General features: G+C 45.3%; 1 protein-coding gene across 3 annotated transcripts; it reads right to left on the bottom strand.

The window, feature by feature from the left end:
- Window positions 1-638: 638 nt before the first annotated feature.
- TAGAP (T cell activation RhoGTPase activating protein) lies at window positions 639-20,600 on the bottom strand. Of its 3 annotated transcripts, none has more exons than XM_030198431.1 (10): window positions 20,449-20,600; window positions 12,945-13,023; window positions 12,803-12,856; window positions 12,597-12,663; window positions 9,331-9,470; window positions 7,342-7,503; window positions 6,351-6,460; window positions 4,110-4,305; window positions 2,936-3,050; window positions 639-2,402 (listed from the first exon to the last, which is right to left on the bottom strand). In XM_030198431.1, the coding sequence occupies exons 2-10, from the start codon at window positions 12,969-12,971 to the stop codon at window positions 1,135-1,137; spliced, it is 2,139 nt and encodes a 712-aa protein (XP_030054291.1). In that variant the 5' UTR covers window positions 12,972-13,023; window positions 20,449-20,600; the 3' UTR covers window positions 639-1,134. The 3 variants fall into 3 exon arrangements, with proteins under 3 accessions (XP_030054291.1, XP_030054289.1, XP_030054290.1); XM_030198429.1 differs by lacking the exon at window positions 20,449-20,600 and adding an exon at window positions 17,055-17,173; XM_030198430.1 differs by lacking the exon at window positions 20,449-20,600 and adding an exon at window positions 14,810-14,963.
- Window positions 20,601-27,824: the final 7,224 nt, after the last annotated feature.

A 27,824-nucleotide genomic window follows, 5' to 3' on the forward strand; every position in this document is an offset into this window, starting at 1 on the left:
TAGGGTGTAATCCTATCTGACTTCTTCAGAGAGAAAATCAGGCGCACAGCCACATTTTGAATTGTTTGAATCCTTCTTAGCAGTTGTTTCCATAGACCCAAGTAAACATTATTACCATAATTAAAGATTGAACCATGAGCTGCAATAAATCCTCCTGCAGATACTTCTGGATGCAGGAGAAGTCCCGGCATGCTGCTCAAAGCTAGAAACAAGCAGAGGGGAGCAGTGACAGTCTATTTATTTGGCTGGTGGGGTTCGGCCTCCTTGCCAGCACAATAAAAGGCAGTTCAGGAGGGGGCCCGAACCCAAATTTTGTGAGGCAGTTGTTAAAGTAGCCATGGAGGGCCTACTTAACAACCAGCTCCCAAAATTCATTAAAACTTAACAAACGGCTCTCGTGAGCTGGTGCAAGCCGGCTTCAGCACACCACTGGGTGTGCAGAGCCTGGACTTTTTCATTAATACTTGGGGACCATGGGTCAGTTTTAGCAGGTGATGCAAAAAGGTACTGCTACTCATTACCACCAAATACCCACTGATAACAGCTGTGGGTATGTTTCTTTATGAAATCTTAGTATAAGGAATCTAAGTCTTCACAAATTTTCAAGAAAAACAAATAAGCATTAAAACAAGCCTACATCATGTTGAAAAGTGCTTTAATGTAGTGAAGGTACATTTATAGTAAAAAAGAAAGACACAAATGTAGTCTCAATTTGTGTACGGAAATCTGGACAATAACTTAGGGGCCCTTTCACTCATAGCACATGCTAACGGAATTCGCGCACCAAACTTTGGTAAAAGGTAGTGACAAATGCTGTCCCACATTATTAAAAAGATCTCAAATTTGAAGTCATTCTTGCATTTTTGAAGCAAAAGTAAACAGTTACATAAATGCACATCTATAGTACCATGACTATATCATCTTTATTACACGTTCACAGTTACACAAAATGCACGCATACATCCACTGTCATCCCTATGCCGAAGATATTGTTCTGTGGTGATATCCATTTTCAAGAGAATTTTACAGACACAGCTTATTCTCTGATACTTCCTGTTGCGAAGAGGTTGTGCACGTCCTGTCCATTTTTTACACTAGTTGCCCTATCTTTGTGCTGACAGGGTTATTTTCTTTTCAGACGTAAGATTCCTTAGTATATTGAATCTGGTCACAGACGTTGAAAAGAGGTTGACTGCATCGTCGGCTAAGATATTCATGTTTGTACTTTTGCAAAGACTCTGACATGGTCCTTGTACGATAGACTGTAGGTCTCCCATGAACCTGTAGATTTGTTTGAACTGTACCATTGGTTGGGCTTTCAACGTCCAAGGGAAAACTGTTCTGAGTGCTGGATACATCAGTTCTATATGTATGATTTGTAGCTTGGGAATGAGGTAAAAACCGGTCTTCATGTGTTAAAGTGTCTCTCATTCTTTGTACCGTCATGTTCTGGTATGAAGGGGTTTGGGCAGGCAGGTTTCTATGAATAGCTTCCTCATAGGATGGAGGTTTGCCTGGGTTCTTCTGGTCTACCAGTCGGAACACTTCATCAGCTGACATGATGCGGGATAGTACCTTTCTTGGCATGGTGGGTTGGGGCTCATTCGTAGACTTTTCCTGCACAGTTTTGCAAACAAGCTGGCTTTCTTTCCTAAGTTCTTTTTTAGACCTTTCTCTCCTGAAGCTGTTGCTCCTTTCTGGCTCCCAGCTTTGAGTTTTTGTCAGCACTTTCTTGCTTACAAATGAAAATGACATGGAATGTTTTTTGAGTTCCTTAATGGGATGGGCTTCGTTTGCATCCTTGGCTTTTCTTATGCAGAAAGACTGGTGCCTGGGGAAGACCATTTTCTTGGGGCTGGAAGGGGAAATTCGTGGTGAGTTAGTAAAGACAGAACTGTCCGAGTTTGAGTCCAGAGAGCAGCTAGAAGAGGTTTTACCTAGAGATTCAGATGAAAGCTGTGGTTGCAATTTGGTGTTCACCATTAGGCTTAATGGCTTTTTCTTCTTGTACAGGCATGTAGGGAAATAGTCCCCTGATAGGCGCTTTGCTGGTTCCTGATTCTCAAAGGGAATGCTCTTCTGCCATACACTGATGTCATCATGACTCCTTGTTAGCTTCTTGCTCTTTACCTCTTTCCTGAGGCTGACTTGTGAGGGCTGAGGGAAAAAGTTGGGCTCAGAACATCTTCTATTGATCTTGACTTTGCATTTGTTGGTTCTGGAGGGGTTGGAGGGATCAGAATCTTTGTCAAAGTGTCCCCTTGTCTTCTCACTGCCACACTTGTCACATCCCCATGGCATCTCTGGCTGGAGCTGCCAATCTGGAAAGCTGATGGAGCTGCTCTTAGCCTCCGGGTCAGTGCTGACATAGGCAGAGCCACTGTGTTGAACAGATGACAGTTCTGTGGGACATAAAGACACAACTTAAATGATTAGTAAAATACATTCCTGAAACTCTTTACTATAAAATACTGTTTCAAAAGCATATTTTTCTTGAGAATTATGGGTAAACAAAGGAAAAAGCCTGGAAGATAAAAAAAACTTCAAAATCCCAGTATGTCAAGGTAAATTTTAGAATCTACCGAGCTACAACAATGCTCAAAAGTGGCTTACAACATTTGTAGAATTCATGAATGGTAATTCCCTGCCTCCAACAGTTGGCAGTTTAAACGAGTACCTGAGCACATGGGATTCTGAGTGACTTGTTCAGTGTGTGTTAATGGGATTTGAACAGGTTTCTGTGGTTCTTACTCATTGCTCCAACAGCTAGGCCATTCCTCCTTTTATTGTTAATAATGAATATGTAAAGCTTACTCATGTAGGTGCATTTAGCTAATGAAATAGCTCCCCGTGTGCTAATAGAATTTTGTAATGTTTAATTAAATGGTATGAACAATGAGACCGCACATCAGAGAGTGGTGTAAAGAGCACATACCGGCACTATCCAGCTGCTCAAATGAATCCTCACTGGTTCCACTTAGTAACGCAGAGACATCTTCACCAAACAGTTCAAAGCAGTTCTCAATGAAGAACGCCACCAGTGCATTTACCTGTGTAACAGAAAACATCATTACATTTAGAGAGTGTTTTTTTGGCCAGCAGTTGCCTATTGCTCTTTCATGTCCCTGCTCACTCTGGCTCAGGCTCTCCTGAGATATGATATCAGAATCTTTCCCCCATGTTTAACTCTTTCTGCCTTCCTGACTCAGTCCTGCCATTCCAGCAATAGTGCTTGGCCAGGGGCCACAGACTGAAACTCTCTCTGGAGGTGATACATAGGCACCCTGAGTCTGACTGCTAGCTATTGTTCATGTCCAATGACTGAGACTTACTCCCCCTCCCCCAGGGATTATATATACCAGTAGAGTAGCCATGGGGGGGGGGGGGGCTTGGAGTCCTGCCTCCCTTCCACTGGGCTCAGGCCCCCTTCAAAACTGTAGCACCTGTTGAATAGATGGCGGGGATGCCTAAGTCCCACCAGTCGAACAGATGTGCTGCCTGAACCCCCTACCCCTCTCCCACCTGTGCTGCTTCAGCAATGAGTCTGCGCAAGGGGGTGAGGTTCGGGCATCAGATCTCTTTAGCTGGCAGGGCATTGGTATTCCCACCAGCAAAAGTATGATTTTTAACAAGGTGGAGGGAGGGGGGAAGAAAAATAGCAGAAAAGAAATGTGTGGCCCTCCCAAAATGGAATGCTGGCCACATCTCTGACATATACCGCCTCCACAGCATCCCAAGCTGGGACCAAGGAGCAAAAGCGGACTCAGGAATACTGTCTAAGACATCCACAAGGCAGTGCACAACCCTACTGCTGAGCCATGGAACCAACCTACCTTCCTATCTTTTAAGTAAACATGTAGTAAATTTGCAATGAATTCTGAACCTTTTGTTGCTAAAATAATTCATGTCAGGAGGTTCTAAAACTGTAAATAAAAATTAAAGTGAGTGCTTATGTTGTACCCTAAGACTTTTTTTTTTTTTTGGGGGGGGGGGGGGGGGAAGGGGAAAGTTAATGAGGAGTGAACTGGGTTCCCTCTAGCTAAGCATTATAAAAAGGGCCCTGCACAGACTGCACAGTCAGAGGCATAAGGCCAGATCTGCAAACTTACTTTGTCACTTAGTTCTTTCTGAGCTTCAAGAGACAGGCTAGTGTCCTGATCTAGGGTCAACAAATTCGGCCCAATGCAGACAGCAAGGTTACTTGAGTCCATTTTGTTCACATCTGAGTTTTTGCTGATGTGGTGAAGAACACAGACCAAGTATCTGAGTAAAAGCAGGTTTGGTCCTGGTAACTTGTCTGCAACCCTAGATAAATAATGACAAAGAAAAAAGAAAAATCAGATGACAGTGGCTCCAAGTCATTACAACAGCAAAGTTTCAACTTCCACCCAATGCAGGCCAGAACTTCGTTAAAAAGAGGAAAAAGAGAGAAGTGGTATTTTATAAAACTTCCATTCAGAAACCCCCCTGGGGGTTTCACCATAAAAAAAACAAGTGTTAGGTTAGCCACAGGTGCATTCATTCATGGTCACTGTAAATGAAACAGGAGTCACAAAAACCACTTGAGGCTGTGAATCCTGTTCTCAATTTTGTAGCCTTACTGTTCTTGCAAAGCTTGTTGTATGTGCTTTGAAGAGTTGAATTGCCTTGCCTTCAAAGGCTATATTGTTTTTACTTTTTCTTTCACTTACAGCAGATTGTGAGCTCCCTGGGGTTAGGGAAATACCTATTCTACCTGTAAGTAACTCACCTTGAGCTACAACTGGAAAAAGATTTGAGCCAAATAAAATCGATAGATAGACAGTGTGGGATAACTGATAAGGTATGGTGTTTGGAAACCAATTTCACATTAGTTTAAAACCTCCCCCGGAATTGGCTTGCAGCCACACTGGAATGCATTGAAACATTTCAAAAAAATGATTTCAAGTACATTGCAAATGAATGCAGACTGCTGTTGCTCAGTATTCCCCAGTAGGGCTGCACTCCCTGCACTAGCCAACCCAAAGAATAGCCTGTGTACAACAGCTATCCTAGCTCCTGTAACTGACCAGGTTGAATGCTACCTACTGGGCCGTTAAGTCACAGTGCCAGCTGCAACATAAACTTTTTGGAGGTCATTTTATAAATTCATTCCCATGTGTTTGTGGCCACATACACACGAAAATGACCTCTTATAAAAGACTGGCATAAAAGTATGCACGGGGTTATGATGGCATGTAACTGGCTGGTAACCAATCACAGGGGAGAGTATGGGCAGAATTTGCACATACACACGCAGATTATGAAGTAACTTGATCTACATATGTGTGTGTGTAAGGACTGCAACTTCACTTACATCAGCTTTGGAGCAGGTGTAATTAATCATGCCTACATTCAGGGCTGCTGAGAGGGGGAGCAGGGGGGGGCAAAATTCCCCAGGCCCTGGCCTCCAAGGGGGGCCTGGCGCCGGGGTCTCTCTCTTTTTCCTGCTCCTGATGGGACCCGAGTGATCTTGTCCCGACAGGAGCAGGAGAGAGAAAACTCTGGCACCGGGCCCCCCTTGGAGGCTGGGGAAGGCCCGGAGCTTCATCCAGCGCTGCTCTTCTGGCCATTGCTGAGCGGCTGCTTTTCCTCTCAGGCGCACATGCTCGACTTTGAAACCAAGCATCCCTGAGAGGAAAAGCAGCCACAGGGGCAGGCAGTCAGCGCTGGAGGAAGAAGACGTCTTCTGCTGGTGGCCTGGGATCCCCGCCAGCCATGGTATTTCAGCGGCGGCAGTGATCGGGGGGGGGGGGGGGGGGGGGGGGAGGGGCGGCAGTGATATGCGACTTAGGGTAGGGAGCCCTGGGTCTGGTTCAGTCTCTCTTTGGTCCTGCCTATATTTAAGGAATGCTTTCTACCACATACTATATGCTGATATTTTATAAAGACAGGTAGGGGCTTGAGAGCCATTGTTACATTTGGTCTCCCCCTTCCCACACACATCACCTCTGCCCCCCCCTGCCCTCTCCCCAAGTGGTCTGATCCAGGAGCACAGCATCTTCTGACCCCTACCTGTAGAGTACTGCTGGGAGCAGGGGCACAGTCAACAACAGCAAGCCTGAGGCCCCTGAGCTCTTTTGTGTGCTCAGGGCCCTGTTGTATTCCCGCCCCTTCCAACACAAGCTTCCTGTTTCCAAAGAGTGGGGAACCAGCAGGGTCTTGAGCACATGAAAGCCCCAAAGGACCTTTGTTTACTTTTATTTTCAGTGCCACCAGTTGCTGCTCAAGTGCCCCCCTCAGGTTGGCATCCACTTGGCCCGTTCCCAGCCGCTTCAGACCATCAACTTTAAATGAATACATTGTTTCAATGAACTGGGCATAAAACTTACTGTTTCATGTCTTCAATTCTGTCATGAATATTCATCTTCTCCAATGCAGCCATCCATTCGTGACAGAGGTCACAGGAGAGCAGCTTGTGTGGAATTTCTCGGAGGAACTCCTGCCATGTGCAAGAAAGCTATGTTTAGCATATGGACAGAAGCATTAGCTGTTTGCAAGCATAAAGACAGACTGCGGTATTCTGTCACAGTGACCCTAAGCACAAAAGTGTCTGTATGTCATGGGCTAATTAACTTCAGTGGTGCACATGTGTACACTGTATGCATTCACTGCTGCTAGGCACAGGTGCAAACATAGTGTCTTGTTTCCCATATTCTAGGATATACTGTGATATATATTAGCAAGAGCTTAAATATTGTTGATATATGTTATGTGCAAACAGGGTGTTCACAGTGCAGAAAATAACTGAGGCAGTGAATAAACTAGGGATGGGCAGTTGTTTAAATTGTCGTTCAAGATTAAGAATGTGCACTTTTCTTAAAGAGGGTGCGCTATTTGTACTTAGTGCACACTCTTTCTTGAGGGGTACGCATGCGCAGACTAGTATGCGTGTGTGAACTAACACTCATGCACGCTATCTAGGGAAGAAGGGTGCACTATATGCAAACAGTGTACCCTCTTTAAGAAAGACACATCCTATGCATACATAGTGACACCTGTAACATGTGTTTGACAATGGATAAAAAAGACCCCCCCTCCCCGACCATGAACGCAAATTTTTTTGGGGTGTGCATCCCTAGAATAAACCAGATCTTTAGTTTAATATTAAGGATCTGGATGGGAAACTTACATAATGACATGGGACGAAATGACAGGTTATATCAAGACTATGGACAGACTAAACTATCTGAGATAGTGACTTTCTATTGCTCAGATACAAATTTATTGCTGCATCTCTCTCTCTCTCTGTCTTATCATGCAATCATCACCTATCTGTGGCTTTAGCTTTTGATGGAACATCAGATCCATAATGATTTTTACCTTTAGGATGGCAGCCAGTAAATGTACAGATTTGCTTTGCAAGTCAACTGCTTTTCCCAAGTTGAGATCATCCTTCAGTTCTTTCAGAGCCTTTTGATTGGCTGGTTTTCGAAATATTCCCTCAGTAGTAGTACCTTTCAAGCACAGGAGGGTGAGGACGTCCTGGAAGAGACAAATACATGGCATCAGAATAACTCATTACTCAGCAGGTCCTGCATTAGCTTTTATGAATGTCTGCCAGCATGTGTGATACAACAACAGGGGAGTAGCGTGATCAACAAGACTCTTCCAAAAAGCCAAGGAGAAGGAGTGAAGAGAAATACTCTTTTATTGTGAATAAGGTTGGACTCGACAGGGCACTGCTTTTTTGGCAACAACGCCATCCTCAGGAGTCTTTAAAAAGACTAGTGATTGGTAGATGACAAACTGAGTTTTGCTGTCACAGCAGAACTCAGTTGTCGTCCACTGACCATTCTCCGACTCTGAGTTTTTTTCTGCACTGCATCATTTACTTCTACCAAAATATTTTCGGAGGCACATAAAAATTGGAATTACCACCCAGGTCATGCGGTAGCTGGACGGTAGCTCCAGATTGATACCCGTTGTGCGTGCATAGGCACCTACGTGTTTTAGTAAAAGGGCCCCTAAATAAACCAAACATTTTTGCCTTTTGCATATCCATGGTACTTTTTAAAAGGAGAAAATGTCTGACATGAAATTAAGTCCATGGGGTCCTTTTACTAATGTGTGCTAACAGATTTAGCACATGCTAATGATTAGCATGTGCTAAATGATAGAACACCTATAGGAATATAATGGGCGTCTTATCATTTGGCATGCACTAAATCAATTAGCACACCTTAGTAAAAGGATCCCCATGTATTTTAGAACACATTCAAACTTATGTCACTATTGCTTTTTTTTTTAAACACAAGATTATAAACAAACTTGTCTCCACAGTGCTTACTGCATGAAGGTCTTAGATCAGCACATATCAAACTTTGAGCCCATGACCCCATATCCTTGGGCACAGAAATCATGCGACCCCCAGAGGCCTGCCTTGTCCTCCATGCTGCTGCTTCCAGCCCTTCTGCAGTGTCACAACCACTGTTCCTCTCTAAGCTGAGCAGGAATCCCCCACCTATAGTCCTGCCAGTGGAGGGTGCTATTTCCAGTGGCGTAGCCACAGGTGGGCCAGGGCCCACCCACTTAGGGCTCAGGCCCACCCAACAGTACCACATGTTTAGTGGTAGCTGGTGGGGAATCCCAAGCTTAGCCAGCTGAAGACTTCCCCCATAATGGTAACGAAAACACTACTGTTCACGATACCAGCACCTGCACATGCTCGGTTTTCAGTGCATGCGTACTGCAGACTGCCATGGTGGAAAGAAGCATTTCCCTGCCAGCTGAGATATTTTTGGTGGTGGTGGTTTGGGGGGGGGGGGGGGGGGAGAGCACTTGGTGCCCACCCACTTCTTGCCTAGGCCCTACGCCCCTGGCTGTTTCACCATCACATTTTCAATAGTGAGGAACAGGCAAGCTCTGCAGGACTCTAGGGAACCTGCATGTCCCTAATGATGGAAGACACAATATTGAAGCACTGCCCCCCCCCCCCCACCACCACTGGAAGTAACGAAGTTGGAAGACTCCTGCCCAGCTTAAAGGGAACAGTGGTCGCAACTGATGCTGCTGTCATTCCCTGCTTTCCATGCAGCCTGCACAGGCCTAATTATAGCACAGGCTTGACAGGAAATGCAGGCCAATGCCTTTTTGTTTTCAGCCTGCTCAGGTCACAGCCCCAAAAGCAAGCTTCACAAAACCATTTGGGGTTGCAATCTATAATTTAGGAAGCCGTACCTTAGATTGTAAACTGTCTGTGAACAAGGAAATATCAAATGTACCTGAATGTATCTTACTTTGAATTACTACTGAAGGCAGGAGCTAAATCCCAATTTCTAATCTAATCTGAGTAGGCATGCAAGTGCTCACCAGAATGGGTTTTGGGAGTGTGTCTTCTCCACAAATAATGGCCAGAGGCTGTTTAAATAATGTGGGTTTGGCCTCCAGGGGGTCAGATGAGCTCCTTCTCAGTGCAAACGGCCAGGATAGCACATTTTTCCTCTTCTTGTCTGTTGCATTCCACAAAAAAAGAAGGAAAAATCAAGGTAAGCATAAAATGATTTTCAGAAAGGTGTAACCTAGGTCTTCAAATACAAAGCAAGAACTAAAACCTTTTTTTTTTTAAAAGATGATTTTAAACACTCAGCCTGAAACACATTTCTGGGTTTTAACAAATTAAAGGGTCCTTTTACTAAGCTATGGTAAAATGTGGCCTGCAGTAGTATGGATGTGTATTTTTGGTGCGCACTGGGCCATTTTTTTACCACAGCTGGGACAAGAGGGCTTTTTTAAAATGGGGGGGGGGGGGGGCAGTAAATGGCCGTGCGCTAGAATTAATAGTAGTGGGCGGTTATATACTGCTTGAGCCCTTACCGCTACCCATTGGCCTAGCGGTAAGTGCTCATATGCTACACGCACGATACTAATGCAGATCAAGTCAAGGTGGCCACACTGCCGATTACCACCGGGAACGCCCCCGTGGTAGAAAATATAAAAATATTTTCTACTGCGGGCAACAGCGTGCACCGACTTCAAAATTACCGCTGGGTGGGTGCGCTAACCAGGCAGTAGTGTTGATTTTGCGCACACTACACACACGCTAGCCCTACCACCACTTTCTAAAAGGGCCCCCAAATAAAAGTTACTGAGAAGAAAAAGCAAAACAAAGGTACACAGGAATGTTTTTTTTAAAACAACAAGAGCAAACCAAAAGTAAACTGAGTCAAAAGTATAAACTTCCCGTTTACAAAGCTGCACTAGTGGCTGCTGGTGTGCTTATGCCGACACAGCCCATTCACTTTGAATGGGCTGTGTCGTGGCTTTTGTAAACAGCGGGGTAAGTTTGTACTAAGGAAGAAGGAAGTAGAGTCTGGTTTGCCAAAGTTACCGGTGCTGCCTTTCCTGTTTTTATACTGAAGCCACGCTTTCCCTTTTGTGGCCAGTAAAAGCACAGATAGTTTTCTCTGCTGTTTTAATTTGCAAATAATTAATTGTCATATTTGTGGGACCCCCTAACAGTTACAGCAGAGATTCCTAAACATGACCCCACAACCAGTCATGTTTTTGGTATAACCGCAGTGATCGTGTATCAGACATATTTGCATACACTGTATATCCAGTATATGAAATGCATTTGATACAGTATATATTTCATTGTGGATATCCTGAAAACTAGAACAGCTGTAGGGTTAGCATGGAAGGTTTAAGAACCACATTGCTACAGCCTCATCACGGGTCCTCCTGATCTTGCCAGTTTACCAAAGCAGAAACACTTTCTTAAGCAGATGACTACAATTCTAAACTGGAATACCAGAATGACCCTGAAGTGTGCCAACATATTAAGACCTTAGCACATAAGCACCGCCATACTGGGAAAAGACCAAGGGTCCATCAAGCCCAGCATCCTGTCTCCGACAGTGGCCAATCCAGGCTTCAAGAGCCAGGCACCCCCCCCCCCCCCCAAAAAAATATATTTTTAATAATATTCAATGGACTTTTCCATCAGGAATCTGCCCAACCCCCCCTTAAACGCCGTAAGGCCAGCTGCTGTCACTACATTTTCCGGCAACGAGTTCCAGAGTACAACTACACGCTGAGTAAAGAAAAACTTTCTCCTATTTGTTTTAAATCTACCATATTCTAACTTCATCTTGTGTCCCCTGGTTCTGAAGAACCCCCTTCCTCACAAAGTTTACTTCTCAAAGAGAAGCTCTGGTTCCTTGCTGGTTTACACATTCCACTCGATTTTTATTTTTTTTTCCTTTGTACATAGGGTCCTTTTACCAAGTTGCAATAAGCATTAGCGCATGCTTACCACAGCTCGAAAGGGCTTACATACTGCAGAGAGCGCTCAGGTGTTCTGCAGTAAGTTCTGGGTTAGCACATGCACACCATGCACAAAAAAAAATTAGTTTTATTTTTACCATGGAGGGGGTGTGTCTGGGAGGGGGGGGGGCAGAGAGTGGGCATTTCTGTGTGGGAATGTTAGGGATCCTTTTCTGGAAAAGAAATGGCTGTGCAGTAAAGTGAACCACTTGCTGTGTGGCCATTTCAGGGGGGGGGGGAGCACTTACTGTCAACCACTGAGGTGGCGGTAAGGGCTCCTGCGCTAACCCGGTGGTAACCGCTGCCCGAGTACTGCCAGGTAAGCACCGGCATTACAAAAAGAGAAACTTTTTGTAGCGCTGGAAATGGCGTGTGCTGGGGTGGGAACAACTGCCGGGCTCCTGGATTGGTTCACGGCAAGCCTAAACATTGTAGTAAAAGGGCCCCTTAGTGCAGCTACACTGCCACGGACTAACTGATTAGCATGTAATTAGTGTGTGAGCCCTTATTGCCTACAAAATAGGTAGTGGTGAGGGCTCATGAGCTAATCATTTTTTTAATGGCCACGCGCTAATGGCAACATTAGACTGTGGTCACTAATACAAAAATCCAGAATTTGGCCATTTGACTGCTGCACTAAAAATGGCCTTAGCACGTGGGAAAGGCGAGCTAAGGTCACTCTAGTGCTGCTTTGTAAAAGGACTCCATAGTCTGCTAGCCGTGCAGCTGAAAAGCAAGTAGCCTCTGCTGTTTTTGATCTACTTCGACAGTTCCTCGACTTTGCAACAGGTTAATTTCTCACATGACAGTGTGTCAGGCTGGGACCTGCAGAGCTGCTGTGAACCAGTCACTTGGGGGTGCTGGTGACTGTAATTAAAGGTGGAACCCAGGCTAGAACTTAATGGAAACTTTAATATACTCTTTTGCAAGAGACTTGGGCTCAAAATGAAAGTGCCCGGTGTTAGTGACATCATCATGGGAAAGAAAAGGCCAGCGTGGCCCCTGCAGCAACTTTCACTATCTGCTTTCCTAAAAGACTCCTATCCAGAAGCAAGATGCACTGGTGAAAATTTCATAAGAAGAAAAGCAGAAAACATTGGGATCATAATAAACATGACCAAAACATGAAATTGGGGTAGGAATTTAAACAGAAACTCAAGAACTATATTTTACAATCGGGCCTCTTAGATAATTGTAGGTAAAAAGGAAGTGTCCTAGAGGGGAAGCCACAGAGCAACTCTGTAGATGCTGCAGCTGCTCTGAGTTATTGCAATACACTGTGCAAGTCATGAGTTTGGCTTTAAACTCACCAATAAGATGGCGAGAGACATCTTCCAAGCATGAGGAGACCAGCAAGTGGCTCTTCCTGGTACCATCCTAAAAAAAAAAAAAATGAGAAGACCATTTTGATCAGAAATCAGACGTATTCCTAAAATATATAGCAAGAATGATTTTCCAGAGAACTGTCTCTCTATGCTACATATAAAATATATTCCATCTCTTGCAAACTACTTACCTCCAGTTGGCACTGAATCAAAGCCTCCATGCTAACGGCATTCTGTGCTTTAGGCTGAGGGGAAAAATAGGTGCATCAGAAATCTAGAGGGTGACAGTTTTAAGAAAGAAGAGTGTAATTTACATAGACTCATTGAACTCACAGCATTGCAGGTGGTTATAACCTTCATAGGGGCTTCTGTTGCTGGTATGTTTGTAACCTCCCTGGTCTCTTCTATTTCCCTGTGAAGAAAGCATTAATGAAGAAGTTACTTCTTGTGATCCCTTTCGTGTCTTTAGCTTCACTCCCCTCTCTTTCTACTGTCCCTTTCAGGATGTGCTGGGAGGTGGAGATAATAATTCAGTAGTGATACTAATTCATACGAGATGGAGCCATAGCAACCTACTGTCAAACACTAGCATGTTCCTGGGAACAGTTTGTACAGCTCTTTCCTCTGAAGAAATTTTTATGCAGTAATTCTTGGCTAAAAACCTATTCCAGTACAGAGAACTGAAGAAGAGGCTTTCTAGCTCTCTGCTTGATTTTGGGCATCTCTCGACTTCCCCTGCCTCCACTTACTGGCTGCAAATGGAATGTAAAATCTCATTGTTCCATCTTGGGGGTGATTTCTCCAAATGGGTTAGTTTTGCACATACCATGACAGGAATGGACCTCACTCTTAAGCCAGGGTATGTGGAGTATGATTTCAGCCTTTCCATCTCCCCTGAAACGCTGGGGCATTATCTATCCTAGAAGTGGCTGCATGAACATTTTGGGCACCATTGTAAAGCATTTCGGAATCTTCTTGAGGTGAAAAGTGTTTTCATGAAACCACTGGAAATTTCTATTAGTAGTGTTGAAGCTCTTCGCTGTCAATTTTCAAAAGATCTGGGTACCCAGATGTTTCAATGACCCAGATGTTTCAATTACAGAAATTTGATGGCTTGGAGGGCCTAAATTTAGGTGCTTTTAAAGGGAGGATGGCAAGGATAATGGAAAGAAGTTAGGTGCTTAGCACTGATTCTCAGTGCTGGGTGCTTCGATGGGGATGAGCACATAACAGATCTAACTCGAGGTGCCTCAGTTTAAAATGGTAAAAGCTAAGGCGCCTCTATTCTGAAAGTATTTAAGGTGCCTCTAATCTCTAAACACCTAACTTACAGTATATATTTACGAGAATCTTAGTATTTTGTTAATTATGAAATGGGGTGAAAAGTAAATTACAGATATTGAATTGTGCAGAAACCAGGATTTATAGTTAATCTCTTGTCTGATTTATGCACATTTGACATGTATCTATGAGCTGTGATAATATACAGCTGATTCTTTCTGTTGTTACTGCTCTTATATACTCTGAATTCAGTGTAAATTATTAGCATGAGAGTAATTTAGGTAACTTCAAATGAATCACTTTCTGCTTAACCTTCAGTGTTACAAATTCATGCTGCCATGCTCAATATATGTCAAACTGTTAGGTTTTTTTTATATCCCTGATCAATCCCTACATATTTCTGGCATGCAGCCCCATTGCAACTCATTCAATAGCTGTTACTTAAATGCTGATGCATAGTAGGGCAGGCAGAACACAGATGGCCATGTAGCATACTCCGGTTTGTGCAGCCTTCAATGTCATTACCATAAAGGTACTGTCTAATTACTAACCATATTATGACCATGACAACAAAAAGATATAATTGAGATGGACCATGCAAATGCTAAATGCTGTGAAAATATTGAAACCAAATCTGAATCACGAACAAAATTCTGCCTTCCTTTACTCAATTTTCTGACCCCTCACTAATTCCCAGTCTCCTCTTAGCACCCATTTAGCTTAAAAAGACATCCAAAGAGAGGATCGGTTGAAGACAAAAAATGCTCCTACACAACATCTTTCTATGTTGAGCCAATAAAAGGCATTGCAACCTATCAAGATTCCTATTTTCTCTGGGGCTGAGGCAGCTGCTGCAACTCAGCACCTTTCAAGGTAGCAGAAAGATTGATGTGCCATTCTTGTTTCATCAGACTCACCAGGTGAGAGAATCCAGCCAGCTAAAGTGCCTTCACTTCCAGTGAGCTGTAGGTGGACGGTGAAAGAGCATAACACTCTGGTAATAATCCACAGGAAAGACTGAGACAGACTAAACAGTCCTAGTAGCACACGTGCTGCTTTATATACTGTGCGTAGGGGTAGGTGGAAAGTCAGAAAGAGGGTCACGGAGAAAGGAAGAAGCATCACGGCTCACTGCAGCAATAATAGCAAGTTCTCAAAAGTCCACACTTCCTCTTCCCTGTTAGAGTAGCTTTTCTTTTGCTATACAACTTAGCTTCACCCTGTGGAAACTCTGAGTCTTGTAGGTAAATGTTCCTCTGACATCATCAGGTGGGTAGTCTGGGACAAGGTGAAAACACCACACTGTAGACAGCTTTGTACTATCCTTATAGCTCTGTACAAGCCATTTTTACCTTAGGGCTTTCACTGTTGTTTTACTACTCTGAATTGAAAGACCCAGAATAAATTTGTGGGGTGAAAAATATTAAATTGTGCAGCTCATTTAAACCTAGATATTAATAAAGCCCTAGTATGTTTTTAGCAGGAGGAGAAGGTGTGTTAAAGTATTTTGGAGCACACAGATACACAAGGGGGCTCATTTTTAAAGCACTTAGACTTACAAAGTTCTATAGGTTATTATGGGGCTCATTTTCAAAAGAGAAAAACGTCCAAAAAGTGGCATAAATCTGATTTGGATGTTTTTCTGACAAAAACGTCCAAATTGGTATTTTCAAAAACAACTTTTAGATGTTTTTCTATGAAACCCATTCAAATCACAAGGGGGTGTACCAGGGACACGTTAAGGGTGGGATTTGGGTGTTCCTAACACTTGGACATTTTTGTGCATAATAGAACAAAGCAAAAACATCCAGGGCTATAAGTTGGACATTTTGATCTAGACCAGTTTTATTAATGAATAAGCCACAAAAAGTGCCCTAAATGACCAAGACAATCACCGGAGGGATTCAGGGATGACCCCCTTACTTCCCCAGTGGTCACTGACCCTCCTCCCATCCCCCAAAAATGAGAAAACAAATAGTACTCACCAGACTCAGATGTTATAGCCTGGTCCATTAGAGCAATATTCAGGTCCCTGGAGTAGTGTAGTGGTGGGTGCAGTACACTGCAGACAAGTGGACTCAGGCCAATACCTCCCCCTACCTGTTACACTTGTGGGGGAAACTATGAGCCCTCCAAACCTCACCAGAAACCCAATGTACCCACATATAGGTGCCCCCTTCACACATACTGGCTATTATAGTGGTGCACAGTTGGGTGTAGTGGGTTTTGGGGGGCTCAGCAGACAAGATAAAGGAGCAGTGGTGAGATGTGTACCTGGGAGCATTTATTTGAAGTAGTGCCCCCTAGGGTGCCCCATTGCTCTCCTGGGATATCTGTGTGGCCAGTCTACTAAAAATGCTTGCTCCTCCTACATCTCAATGGCTCAAGTTTTTGCATTTTTCACTTGAAGATTTTCTTTTTAAATGTACCAAAAAGATAAATGTAGAGAGCACAAAAACACTTAGCAAATAGCCATTTAAAAAAAAAAAAAAAAAGCTATGTTCCATACTTGAATTTTGGTCGTTTTTAGCAAAATGTCCAAAGTTGGACTTAGACGTCATATCGAACATGCCCCTCCATGTAACTTTTTAAGTCCAAGTGCTTTGAAAATACACGTCCACGGGGCTCAGTTTTGAAAGAGAATAACGGCCAAAAAGTGTCATAAAGCAGCACTTGGACAAATTTCTTATCAAATCGTCCTAATTGGTATTTTCAAAACCTATTTTGCAGATGTTTATCTATGCAATTTGTCTGCAGTGTGTCCAAATCACAAGGGAGCATGTCAAGGGCATTTTAAAGGCATTAGTAGAGCGTGCCTAACACTTGAACTTTTATGTTTATGTTTATTAATATTTGATATACCGCTCCACCTGGCCATAATGGAACAAAACCAAAACTGCACTATAGGCCTCTTTTATCAAGCTATCCTAGTGGTTCCCGTACTGCAATGCCAACGAAGCCCATTCAAATTAAATAGGCTTTGTCGGCATTGACAGAGACGATATACAATATTCTGCAGCTATCGTTAACAAAACACAAAAGAACTGTACAGTACAGTATTATAAAGTCTGAGTTCAAAACTAAACTAAATGTAGACCATTGTTTATCTTTCGCTGTTTTAGGTTAGCGATACGTTTTTGTCATTCAAAATCTGTCATTCACCTTAGGTGCATGATTTCTAAAGGTTCTATCCCTTGTTCTTCCATAAATCTGATAACTTTATCAAGAGCAGCAATTGCTTCAACAGGTGAAATTTTCATAGTTGGTACATCATCGTCGCTGTTATCCTTGCCACTGGTGTTGTTCTCGAGGATATCATGCTGTGGTTGAACAAACTGTATAATGTCCTCCTCCGATATAAATTCCATATTAGGAACAAATGCATCATTATTTTCTTCCCATTCTAAGCAGTCGCTAATCATTTCTGGAGAAGTTTCTATATCAAAGTCTTTTACTATATTGTAGATATGGAGTGGAGGACTGGAGTGGCCTAGTGGTTAGGGTGGTGGACTTTGATCCTCAGGAACTGAGTTCAAGTCCCACTTCAGGCACAGGCAGCTCCTTGTGACTCTGGGCAAGTCACTTAACCCTCCATCATCCTATGCCTTCTTAAAGATATAATTTCATTCAGATTCAATGTTTTTCAGAAATTCAGGAATGTTAGGATTTTCTAATGAAACAAGGGCAGAAATGACCTTTTGGCTGTAAGGTAATTGATTATGCCTTGGTCTAGTGGTTGGGTTTTGGATGTGGTGTTCATAGGAAGGCAAAGAACTCGAATTTTCCCACCTCTAGAGATCAAAGGCTCCACTGGAGGGTGTGCGGGGCAGTTATTGAACAAAAGGTGTGCCCTTTCCTTAAGCTTCTTTAAATGAAAGTGCTTCCGAACAGATGGAACAAATGACTGGTGAAACCATTCGTCAAACAAGGCACTGGTCATCGATGCATTTTTGCAGCTTTTATAAATTACAGGCAATTTTGATTTATTGAGGTGACTGAAGCGTTGTGGATTGCTGGTATTTATGTACCATCTACTAACAGAAAATTCATGCCCAATCAAATGTCCAAATTTTTCAGCTTGTGCTTGGAATAAAGGGCCACTAAGAGGTATTCCTTTATCTCACTCTTGTGCAACTCACATGCGCAATGCTATATCAAGCTTGGGTTTGTCCATATAACGCCCACACTTTCGTTCGAGTCCTTGTGAAGTTTCAATGTTTTTAATGACGTCACATAGTTTACTTTAATTTCCAAGCCAACCTCTTGAGCATTGATTCAGAAATTGAGTTCTTTCGAAATTTTAGCTTGCGACTCTCCTTTGTGTACTCTAGCCACAGCCAATAATTTTCCTCAACTAAGTAGCAGCACTTTCGCTTATTTCCATCCATCTCAAATTGAAAAAATACAGAATTAGGCAGAAATACTTCTTATCTCAGTCACACTTGGACCGGAAAGGAAGTTTGTTCTTGCTCCTACCAGGTCATTTCCAGTATAGCTTTACCACATATTACTGAATACTGTGCATTAATTTAATGATTTTGGGAGACAGGTTAGCACCACATAAAAAGCAAGAACATGTATTATGTTTCACTATATCACACCTCTTTTCTTCTGCCGGTTATACGTCTTTCTATGAAGTCTAGCATCTATCTGGCTACTGTTGGGACCCCTCTTCCTACCAGGCATGCTGAATTCCGTCTCTCTTTCCACAGGGGCCCAGGGAGAAGGTCTCTTCTCTTCTCCAAGGGCTGATGTTGGGTCCCTAGGAAAAGAAGGAAGGGATTCAACCTGGCTGCTGAGAGGAAGGTGCAGTGATGGGAGAATGGAGTAGGTGGTCTTTTATTGGGGCTACTGAGTCCCTGTAACTCTTTTCTGTGTGTTGGGAACCTCTGGATTAGAGAAAAAGACAGGGGGCAGGTAGTAGACTTTTTTTTGTGTAGTTAGGCAGCAGCTGGTAGAGGGGTGACATACAAAGGAAGTGAAGTAGGAGGAAGTGAGGGTGTGAATGAGCTGTGAGGGGCTAGTGTGGAGGAAACAGAGAGATTGGCAGAGGATACTGGTGCTGAATAGAAGACAATGGGCATAAGAGGAATGGGGGTAGGAGGAAGAGACTGAGTGGTAAGCAGTGTGAGTGGGGAAGGAAGCTTTTGGGCTCAGTGTGCAAAGGGAAAGTGGATAAATGGGGCAGAAGGAATAGTCATGCTCGGGGGGTGATGAGAAAGAGTTGAGAGTGTGGGATAAGGGAGTGGCAGGGAGGACAGAAGTAGGAGGCTGGCTGTTGAATAAGGAAGGGTGAAGGAACACTGGTGAGCCTGAGGGTAGGGGAAATGACAATTGGTGAGACATTGCTACTGTGTGGAAGGCAAGGGGGGGAGGGAGGAAGGAAGGAAGGAAAGGGTAAAGCTACTTGGGACTGCAGAATGAAATAGGGGAAGATCTAGTGGTGATGTTTATATGGGGTTTGGGAGATGTTATGTCAGACCACTGAGCCCACTGAGGGAGGTGGGAGATGTTGGGGCTGCTGATTCCCTGTTATTTTGTCAGGAGCAACATATCGTAACATACATAGTAGATGATGGCAGATAAAGTTGTACATGGTCCATCCAGTCTGCCCAACAAGATATTTATTTATTTTGGATTTTGCTCACACCTTTTTTCAATAGTAACTCACAGTGAGTTACATTCAGATACACTGGGTATTTCTCTGTCCCTGGAGGGCTCACAATCTAATTTTGTACCTGAGGCAATGGAGAATTAAGTGACTTGCCCAAGATCACAAGGAGCAGCCGTGGGATTTGAACTGGCCACCTCTGGATGTCAAGACTGGTGCTCTAACCACTAGGCCACTCCTCCACTCCAGGGGTGACAAAGGAAACTAATTACATATGGTATGAAGTTCGTGATGAACCTTTCAGCCTCCAGACCACGGTGCTCCTCCAGTAATACTTCAACCCCCCCCCCCCCCCCCCCCCCCCAATTTATGGCAGGGGTACAGCTTTGGTGCTAAAAACCTCTGTATTCCAGACTCAAGTTTCCCACAGACCTGACAGTCCACATTTCAAGCCAATTAACACTCTATTTCCCACAACAAGACCAAATTGAAAGAAAACAACTTTTAACATAAGAGCACCTCTATTACAGTACCTTGGCTTATCTCGCTATTTTCAATTACACCCATACACAGGGTTTTTTCTGTCCCCCCTTCCAAACTAACACCCAGCTGAGGGCTTCCCAGGTGGACAAGCAAATTAGACAGGCATCCTCACTGTTCACCCCTGTTCTTTTACTTCCAGCCAACCCACTCTGCATATAGTGCAAAATACTTCACTTTACCAAGCAGGGCTCTTAACTTTCTAGCCCCCAAACCTCTCTATCAGTTCCTTTTACCACCTAGGAGCTGGGTACCCTACTGCCAATTAACCAGATTTCAGTCCCAAACACCTTCCCTATTCCCAACTGCCTGATTTGTCTTGAGTAAGGGCTACCACCTTTCTCTACCCTACACCCACACACACACAGTAGCTAGCTGCACAGCTCCCGCTCCACACTGTCTTACCAGGCTCCCAGGGAAAGCTATGGGTCCACACTCCAGCCAGCTAACAAGGATTACTAGTCCTTTCTCGCTCTCATACTAGCCTTCAGGCTTCCCTGACCTTCACAGCACTCTAGGGGAAATCCCTTTTCCTGTTAGCAGGTTGTGGTTTCCTCCCAGGGAAACCCTCTCTTGCCTCTGGAAACTGGCCCTTCACTGGGCTCCTGCCTTTTCTCTAGTATTTAGGGAATTAAACCCTTCCTTCACCTGGACCCCTCTTGTTTGCATGATTGTTCATTTTAACCAGAGTGTGCTTTCTAGCCACACCCTCTCTCTCTCAGGTTGTTGGGGGAAACCACACACTCAGGCTACCTTGATTACAAACCTGACCTGCCTGAAGGAATTCCCCTCCCCCAGCTCAACTTGTGCAGGGATTTCTCCTGCCTTCTTCTTATGATGTAAGTGCTGAAGATTCCTGTCTTTCCCCCCTTGTTCCAGCATGTACAAACACTACCATGGTCTGTATTACAGTAGGGACATGTATAGGGTTCCTGCCTTCTTTTTATCTTTCTTTTCAGCAGGTTTAAACTGGCACTCTCTTGAATTTTCTTCCTATCCAGGAGAGCTGACAGGCTCTGTATGTCACAAGTTATGCATCATATGTTTATGTGATCTTGATTTATCCTTGCCTCTTTTAGGGCATAGACTGTAGAAGTCTGCCTGGCACTGGCCTTGTTCTAAAATTTCTGAAGTTGTTGTCAAAGCCCCTGAAAGCTCCACTCCAGCCCATCCAATCTATTCAGCCTCAATCAAGGCACAGACCATAGAAGTCTGCCCATCACTGGCTTTTTTACCTAACCTCTGCTAAGCTTCTTTGGATCCATTCCTTCTAAACAGGATTCCTTTCTGTTTGTCCCACGCATTTTTGAATTCCATTGCAGTTTTCATCTCCACCACCAGCCATGGGAGGCAGGGACATAGCTAGGTGGGGCCATGGGGGCATGGGCCCCTGCAGATTAAGCCCTGGCCCCCCTGCTTTCACCCCCCCCACCACTGACCCTTCCCGTCACATTCGACCCCCCTCCCCTGCCTCCGCCAGGTACTTTGCTGGTGGGGGTCCCCAACCCCTGCCAGTCGAAGTCCTCTTCAGCGCCAGTCTCCGGCGCGTTGCTGATCTGGATCCTGTTTCTGTGAGTCCTGACATCCTGCACATTGGAACGTGCAGGACATCAGGACTCGCAGAAACAGAATCCAGATCAGCAAACGTGCCGGACTCGGAGACTGGTGCTGAAGAGGACTTCGGCTGGCGGGGGTTGGGAACCCCTGCCAGCAAAAGTACCTGGTGGTGGTTGGGGAGGGTTGGTGGTGGCGGGAGGAAGAGTCAAAAGGGACAGGGAGTCAAAAGTGGCGGGGGGTCGGCGGTGCCTGGAGGCTAAAATGTCCCCCTCACCTCAGGCTGTGGACCCCCCTCTCGCTGAAGTCTGGTTACGCCCTGTGAAAAATACTTTCTGACATTGTTCCTGAGTCAGCAACAGATATTATATTGGGACAGTTGAGCCCCTGTAATTCTAGGAGGTGACCTAGCCCTTTTTCTTCCCTTTCTTCTTGTCCCCCTCCCTGTCTTTTTCTTTCTGTCTTGCATGGTTTACCTCTTTAAAAATGATTGTAAAAAGAAACTTGGCCCACTGCACCTGGGTCATCACTTCTGCTGGAGGTGCCTATGAAAATTCGCTGAAGTTTGGGGGTACTTGAGAAACACTGCTCCAGGAAATCTACGACCACCTCTGCCTACAAATGACAAGTACTGATCTAGGAAATTGTTCCGAAATTCTATGAAGGAATTGATTTTTATTTTATGCAAGGAATATACTTAGCTGCAGTATTTTTCATCTTCCCCTGGATCAGTACAAAATATACTGGCCCAAATAAGGGGGTGTTTGTCAAAGGTTTAGTTTAGTTTTATTACAGAATTTTGGTATGGTGCTTCTTGTAACAGAAGCAGAAGTTGAAGCTGATTACCTTATTTCCAATGAGGATAAACAGTTTATGGAAAACTCAATATATGGAATAGAAGTAATAAAACTGAAATATAAAATCAAGGACTTATGTCTGGATTCCTTATTTGTACACAAAAATGTTTCAGGGGCAGGGGAAAAGTCCCCTGCAGTGCACTGGACAGTGGAAATCCCCTTTTCACACCAGTTCTTCCTTTCACTTCCATTCCTCTTAACTGTCAGAGCCTTAATTTATTTTATTTCTTGAGGAGTCCAGTGAATACTGCTTTAACACAAACTCCAATTGTATAGTAACTTAACAGGGGCCAAACTTAAGGAACAGACATCGATCAAAATGAATAGCAGCCACACGAACACCTGCGATAGTTACAGTTTCTTCACTGGCTATAGAGCAGTGGTTCCCAAACCTGGTCCTGGAGGCACCCCAGCCAGTCAGGTTTTCCACAATGAATATTCATGAGATAGATTTGCATGCAGTGGAGGCAGTGCATGCAAATCTATCTCATGAATATTCATTGTGGATATCTTGAAAACCTGACTGCAGTGGCGTAGGAAGGGGGGGGCGGAGGGGCGGTCCGCCCCGGGTGCATGCCGCTGGGGGGGTGTCGGCTCCGCTGGTTCCCTGCTCTCTCTGCCCCGGAACAGGTTACTTCCGTGCTGCACCCGGGGGGGGGGGGGTGCGCAGCAGTGACCCGCCCCGGCTGTCAGCCGCCCTTGCTACGGCACTGCCTGACTGGCTGGGGTGCCTCCAGGACCAGGTTTGGGAACCAAAAGAAAAAGTAGGGGGTAGACTTGTGCATCCAAACAATGGGTTTATTAAAATAATTATAAAAACTAAAACGGACTCGACAACGAAACACTGAACTGTGTTAAGTCTGTTTTAGATTTTGTGTATTTTTAACAAACCCACTGTAAAAGCTGCCAAGTTACCCATTCCAGCCAGGAGGGAGACATTTTGGCCAGTCCTGGATTTCTGCCAACCTCATCCTTGTGCATTATGGGACTTGAAGCACTGATTTCAATGGGTAGAATCATGGACTACAAATACTACACTGCTTTGGGATGTAAGTTTAAAGCCAGGACTGGCCAAAAAGTCTCCCTCCTGGAATGGGTAACTTGGCAGCTCTGCACTGTTTAGATACACATTTGGCCTACCCCCTACTTTTTCTTTTGTCTACACTTTTTTGTAATTATTTACAATGCCATTACTCTTCTGTTTCCACTGACCTGAAGAGTTGGAGCTTCCTTGCATTCCACTCACTCCTCATCAGGGCCGCCCAGAGACTGAGCTAAGCCCGGGGCGTGGCTGCTGCTACCGGGTCCCCCTCGGACCTCTGCTACCCCCATCCAGGACCACCTCATAGCTAGGCTTAAAAAATTGGTGGGGGCCTAGCCCAAAGTGTGTGTGGGGAGACATATTTTGCCCCATCTCCCTGCCTCCCACTGCAACCCCAAGCTCCGCCAACAGAAGCCTTCCTCCAGCGCTGTTCTCCGCCACATTACCTGGCCTGCGGCTGCTTTTCCCCTCACGTTGTGCATGCTCAATTTCAATAAAACCGAGCATGCACAACGTGAGGGGGAAAGCAGCTGCAGGGTAGGCAATGCAGTGGAGAACAGTGCAGGAAGAAGGCTTCTGCTGCTGGGGCTTTGGGACCCCACCAACCAAACCAAAGGCCCCAAAGCCCTGTGTCTGCTCCTCCCCAGCTTCTAAGGAGGGCCCGGTGCTGGAGTTTTCTCTCTCCTGTTCCTGTCAGGATATGATCACCTGGGTCCTGTCAGGAGCTGGAGAGAGACAGACCATGACGCTGGGCCCAGGAGAATCTTGCCCCCCGCCTTCCCTCTCAGCGGGCCTGCTCCTTATAGGCTTGCCGGGACCGGGACCCTTGCTGAGTTAACATTTAATGGATTGTCTTCCCCTTTATGATAGCAGGAATTTCTCATGGAAAATTAAGTCCACCTGAGGCTCTATTACTCCTCTGTTCAGATACATGGGGACCTCCAGGCATCCCTTCCTGTTTTTTTTCCTTTGCTTTCAACTCTGTGTAAGCTCAGAGACCCCACTGGCTTGGGACAGTCCTAGCGTTCAGACCAGGCTTATAGCAAAAGGAACCCAACCACATAGCCTGCTTCCACGCTGTACCTGGGGTAATACTGAGTTGAGTGTGAAAGCCAAGTCAAGTCAGAGCAGCCAGGTCAGCTTACACAAGTAAGCAGCCACTGCTCTTCATTCTTTTATTACAGGGGTTCTTAACATTTTCTGGTTCCTGCACCCCTTTTACTGATCAGTGAAACCTTCACTCCCTAAACCATGTGTCCACTAGTAACTACTGACAGTTACATATGTTGCTGTTAGCCACTAAAAGCGTTAATGGCTAACATATTGCTGAAATTATAGTAGTATACAGTTATACTACCGGTAACTATGCTAATAACTGCCTTCACTCTGTCTAGATAGTTTTAACAAATTGCCTCAGATCTGAAGACCCTTCTCTGCACCTTTTGTGACCTCTTCCCGCACCCCTTGGTGGTTAAGGCACCACTGGTTAAGAGCCCCTGTCTTATGGGAGCAGAGTGTTTCTGTATTCTATGCAGGGCCACCGAGAGACATAGCTGGGCCCAGGACAGAACCGCTCCAGAAAAAGGAGGACACATTGATCCAGTCCGGGATTTGCTTCCATTGAAAGCAATGGAAGTAAAACCCAGACTGGCTCAATCTGTCCTCCTTTTTCTAGCGCCATATGGTAACCCTAACTGCTCCCCTCCCACCTGGGCCACCCCTTCCCACACAGGCCACTGCTCCACCCCTTATCTTCCTGTGTCTGCTCCTCCCTCGATCTGTCGTCTTCTGCTCCTGTGTGCTGGGACCCAGGTTATCGAGTTAACGCAATCATCCGGGTCCTGGCACCCAGGTGCAGGAGAAAGACAAACCTAGAAGCAGGCAGGCAGGCAGGAAGATAAAATCCTTGCAGGCATCAGACCCCCTCCTTGGATACCAGGACCAAGGAATCTTGCCCCCCCCCCCCCATACCCCTCTTTTGGTGGCCCTGATTCTATGCCATGCTACCTGAGTAATCAAGACAAGATAATTTGGTTTGCACTTCCAGGGCAAGCTGGTCCCTTTTGGCTTTCAGGGCTCAGAAAAACAACATTTACATTTTCCTTCCAAAACATGAATATATGTAGTCTCACCACACAACCTCCCAGTCCTCCTCTGGGGTTGAGTTTAGATGCTGTGTGGAAAACTACCAGATAGTCTCATGCTAATTCCAGGACACAACACCCTCAGAACTTGGGGTTAACACTAAGCTCAGTGACACCTGGGTCACAAAAATATCAGATGCATAATGAGAAGGGGCTGATTTACCTTTGCATCTGGCACTGCTAGTGCGTTACACCTTTATACATTTATTTCTAGAGGATGACCAGATTTCAGTTTTGGTTACAGCCCAAAATCTATTTTCTGCCTAGTTTTGGTTTTGGCAGAACGTTTATTTAAAATTTCAGCCATGTTTTCAGTTTTGGCCGAAAATAACCATGTGTTTTCAGTGGAAGCCAGAAATTTGTGCTTTGCTCCATTTATCTCCCTCCTGAATAGGACGTCCCCCCTCCTGGATCCCCTTCGAATGCCTCTCCCTCAACCCATAGATCACCCTGAGCTCAGTTTATAATCTCTGGTGGTCTAGGGGTGCAGTTGGGGCAGGAGCGATACCCAGTGTGCATTCTGGCTTTGCTTTCAAACTGCTATTGCCTGCTGTGACTGGGGGCAGTGCTCCTGCCCTGACTATACCACTAGACCACCAGGGAATGTAAGGTAGTCCTGGGGGGGGGGGGGGGTACTCTTTTTTTTTTGTACTGCAGTTGCAAGTAATGCAGTTATGATCTTGCACAATAGTTGATATGGTACATAGAATGCTCCAAATAAATGCTTTTGATACAAAATTTTCACAGGAATTTAAATCTGTAAATGTGGGATCATGAGCTCTTTAGCTTCTCTGTGGAGTTATGTCAGCTGTCACTCAGAGTGCAAAGTCAACCACTGTAAAAGCACCATGGTTTTTAGTTTGTTTTCATTAGTTGCAGTCCATTTAAAGCATTTAATATACCACCTTTCTCTGATACAACCAAAGTGATTTACATTTATTATATACAGGCTATTTTGCTTGGTGGTAAAATACGGTCTTTCATTATTTAAAGTATTATATGCTGGTTTGGATACTATGGGTTTAGCAGAGGGATACAGACTGCAAGCTCTGACATTCCCCAGAGGCCAACAGGAGCAGAGGCTGACCAACAGAGAAAGCCAACTCGGGAGATGATGCTTAAAAACGTTTTATCGATTGCTTGTACAAAGGACCCGACACGGTCCGTGTTTGGTGTGATAAAATGCCTGCTTCATGGGTCACAAATAGTGTTCTAAAAAAGACATATAAATGTGTCATACATATATAAAAAAATATAAAAACATTATGTAATCAAATATCAATCAATGTGAAAATAAAACAATGAGAATACAAATAAAATAATATTAAGATGAGTATCAAACATATAAAAGGCAAGTGACCGTACTCACTTGCAAATGCGCAGTAGAGACTTCCCTCTCTGTCCCGCCCCCGCTTCAAGACATGATGACGAGGGGAGGGGGGCGGGACAGAGAGGGAAACTGCGCGGAAGTGGAGGGAGGGAACCGCTGACGTCGCTACCGCTCCCCCCCCCCAAGGTAGCCGCTACCGCCCCCACCCCCCCCCGGAGTCGCCACCACCCCCCCTTCACCCGGCCCGGGCCCTCTCTTCGTTATTCAACTTACAGCAGCGCCGAAAACAGCAGCAAGCAGCTCAGCTTCAGCTCCCGTCGGCCTTCCTTCCCTGCCTGTGCCCCGCCCTCGCCGACGTGTCGTCACACGAGGGCGAGGCACAGGCAGTGAAGGAAGGCCAACGGGAGCTGCTGCTTGCTGCTGTTTTGGCGCTGCTGTAAGTTGAATAACGAAGAGAGGGCCCGGGCCGGGTGAAGGGGGGGCGGGGGCGACTCCGGGGTGGGGGGGCGGTAGCGGCTACCTTGGGGGGGGGCATGGGAGGTCTCAGAAGGAGGAGGGGCCTTGGAGCTGGGAGGGCTGGACTGAAGGGGGCCTTCCAGCTGGCTGGGAAGAAGGCACGGGGGGGGGGGGGGCCTTGGAACTGGGGGGGGGGGCGGGCGGGCAGGCAGGCAGGCAGGGGGCCCCTTACAGTTGTGAGGGAATGGGGCCCCTTACAGTTGTGAGGGAGAGCAGGGGGCCTTGGAACTGGGAGGGAGGGAAGGGGGCCTTGGGAGCTGGGGGGGAGGGCCTGGGGCCTTGGAACTGGGAGGGAGGGAGGGAGGGCGGGCAGGGGGCCTTGCAGCTGGGAAGGGGGG

Source organism: Microcaecilia unicolor, chromosome 3 (assembly GCF_901765095.1).
Source record: "Microcaecilia unicolor chromosome 3, aMicUni1.1, whole genome shotgun sequence".
In the NCBI taxonomy this organism is placed as follows: domain Eukaryota; kingdom Metazoa; phylum Chordata; class Amphibia; order Gymnophiona; family Siphonopidae; genus Microcaecilia; species Microcaecilia unicolor.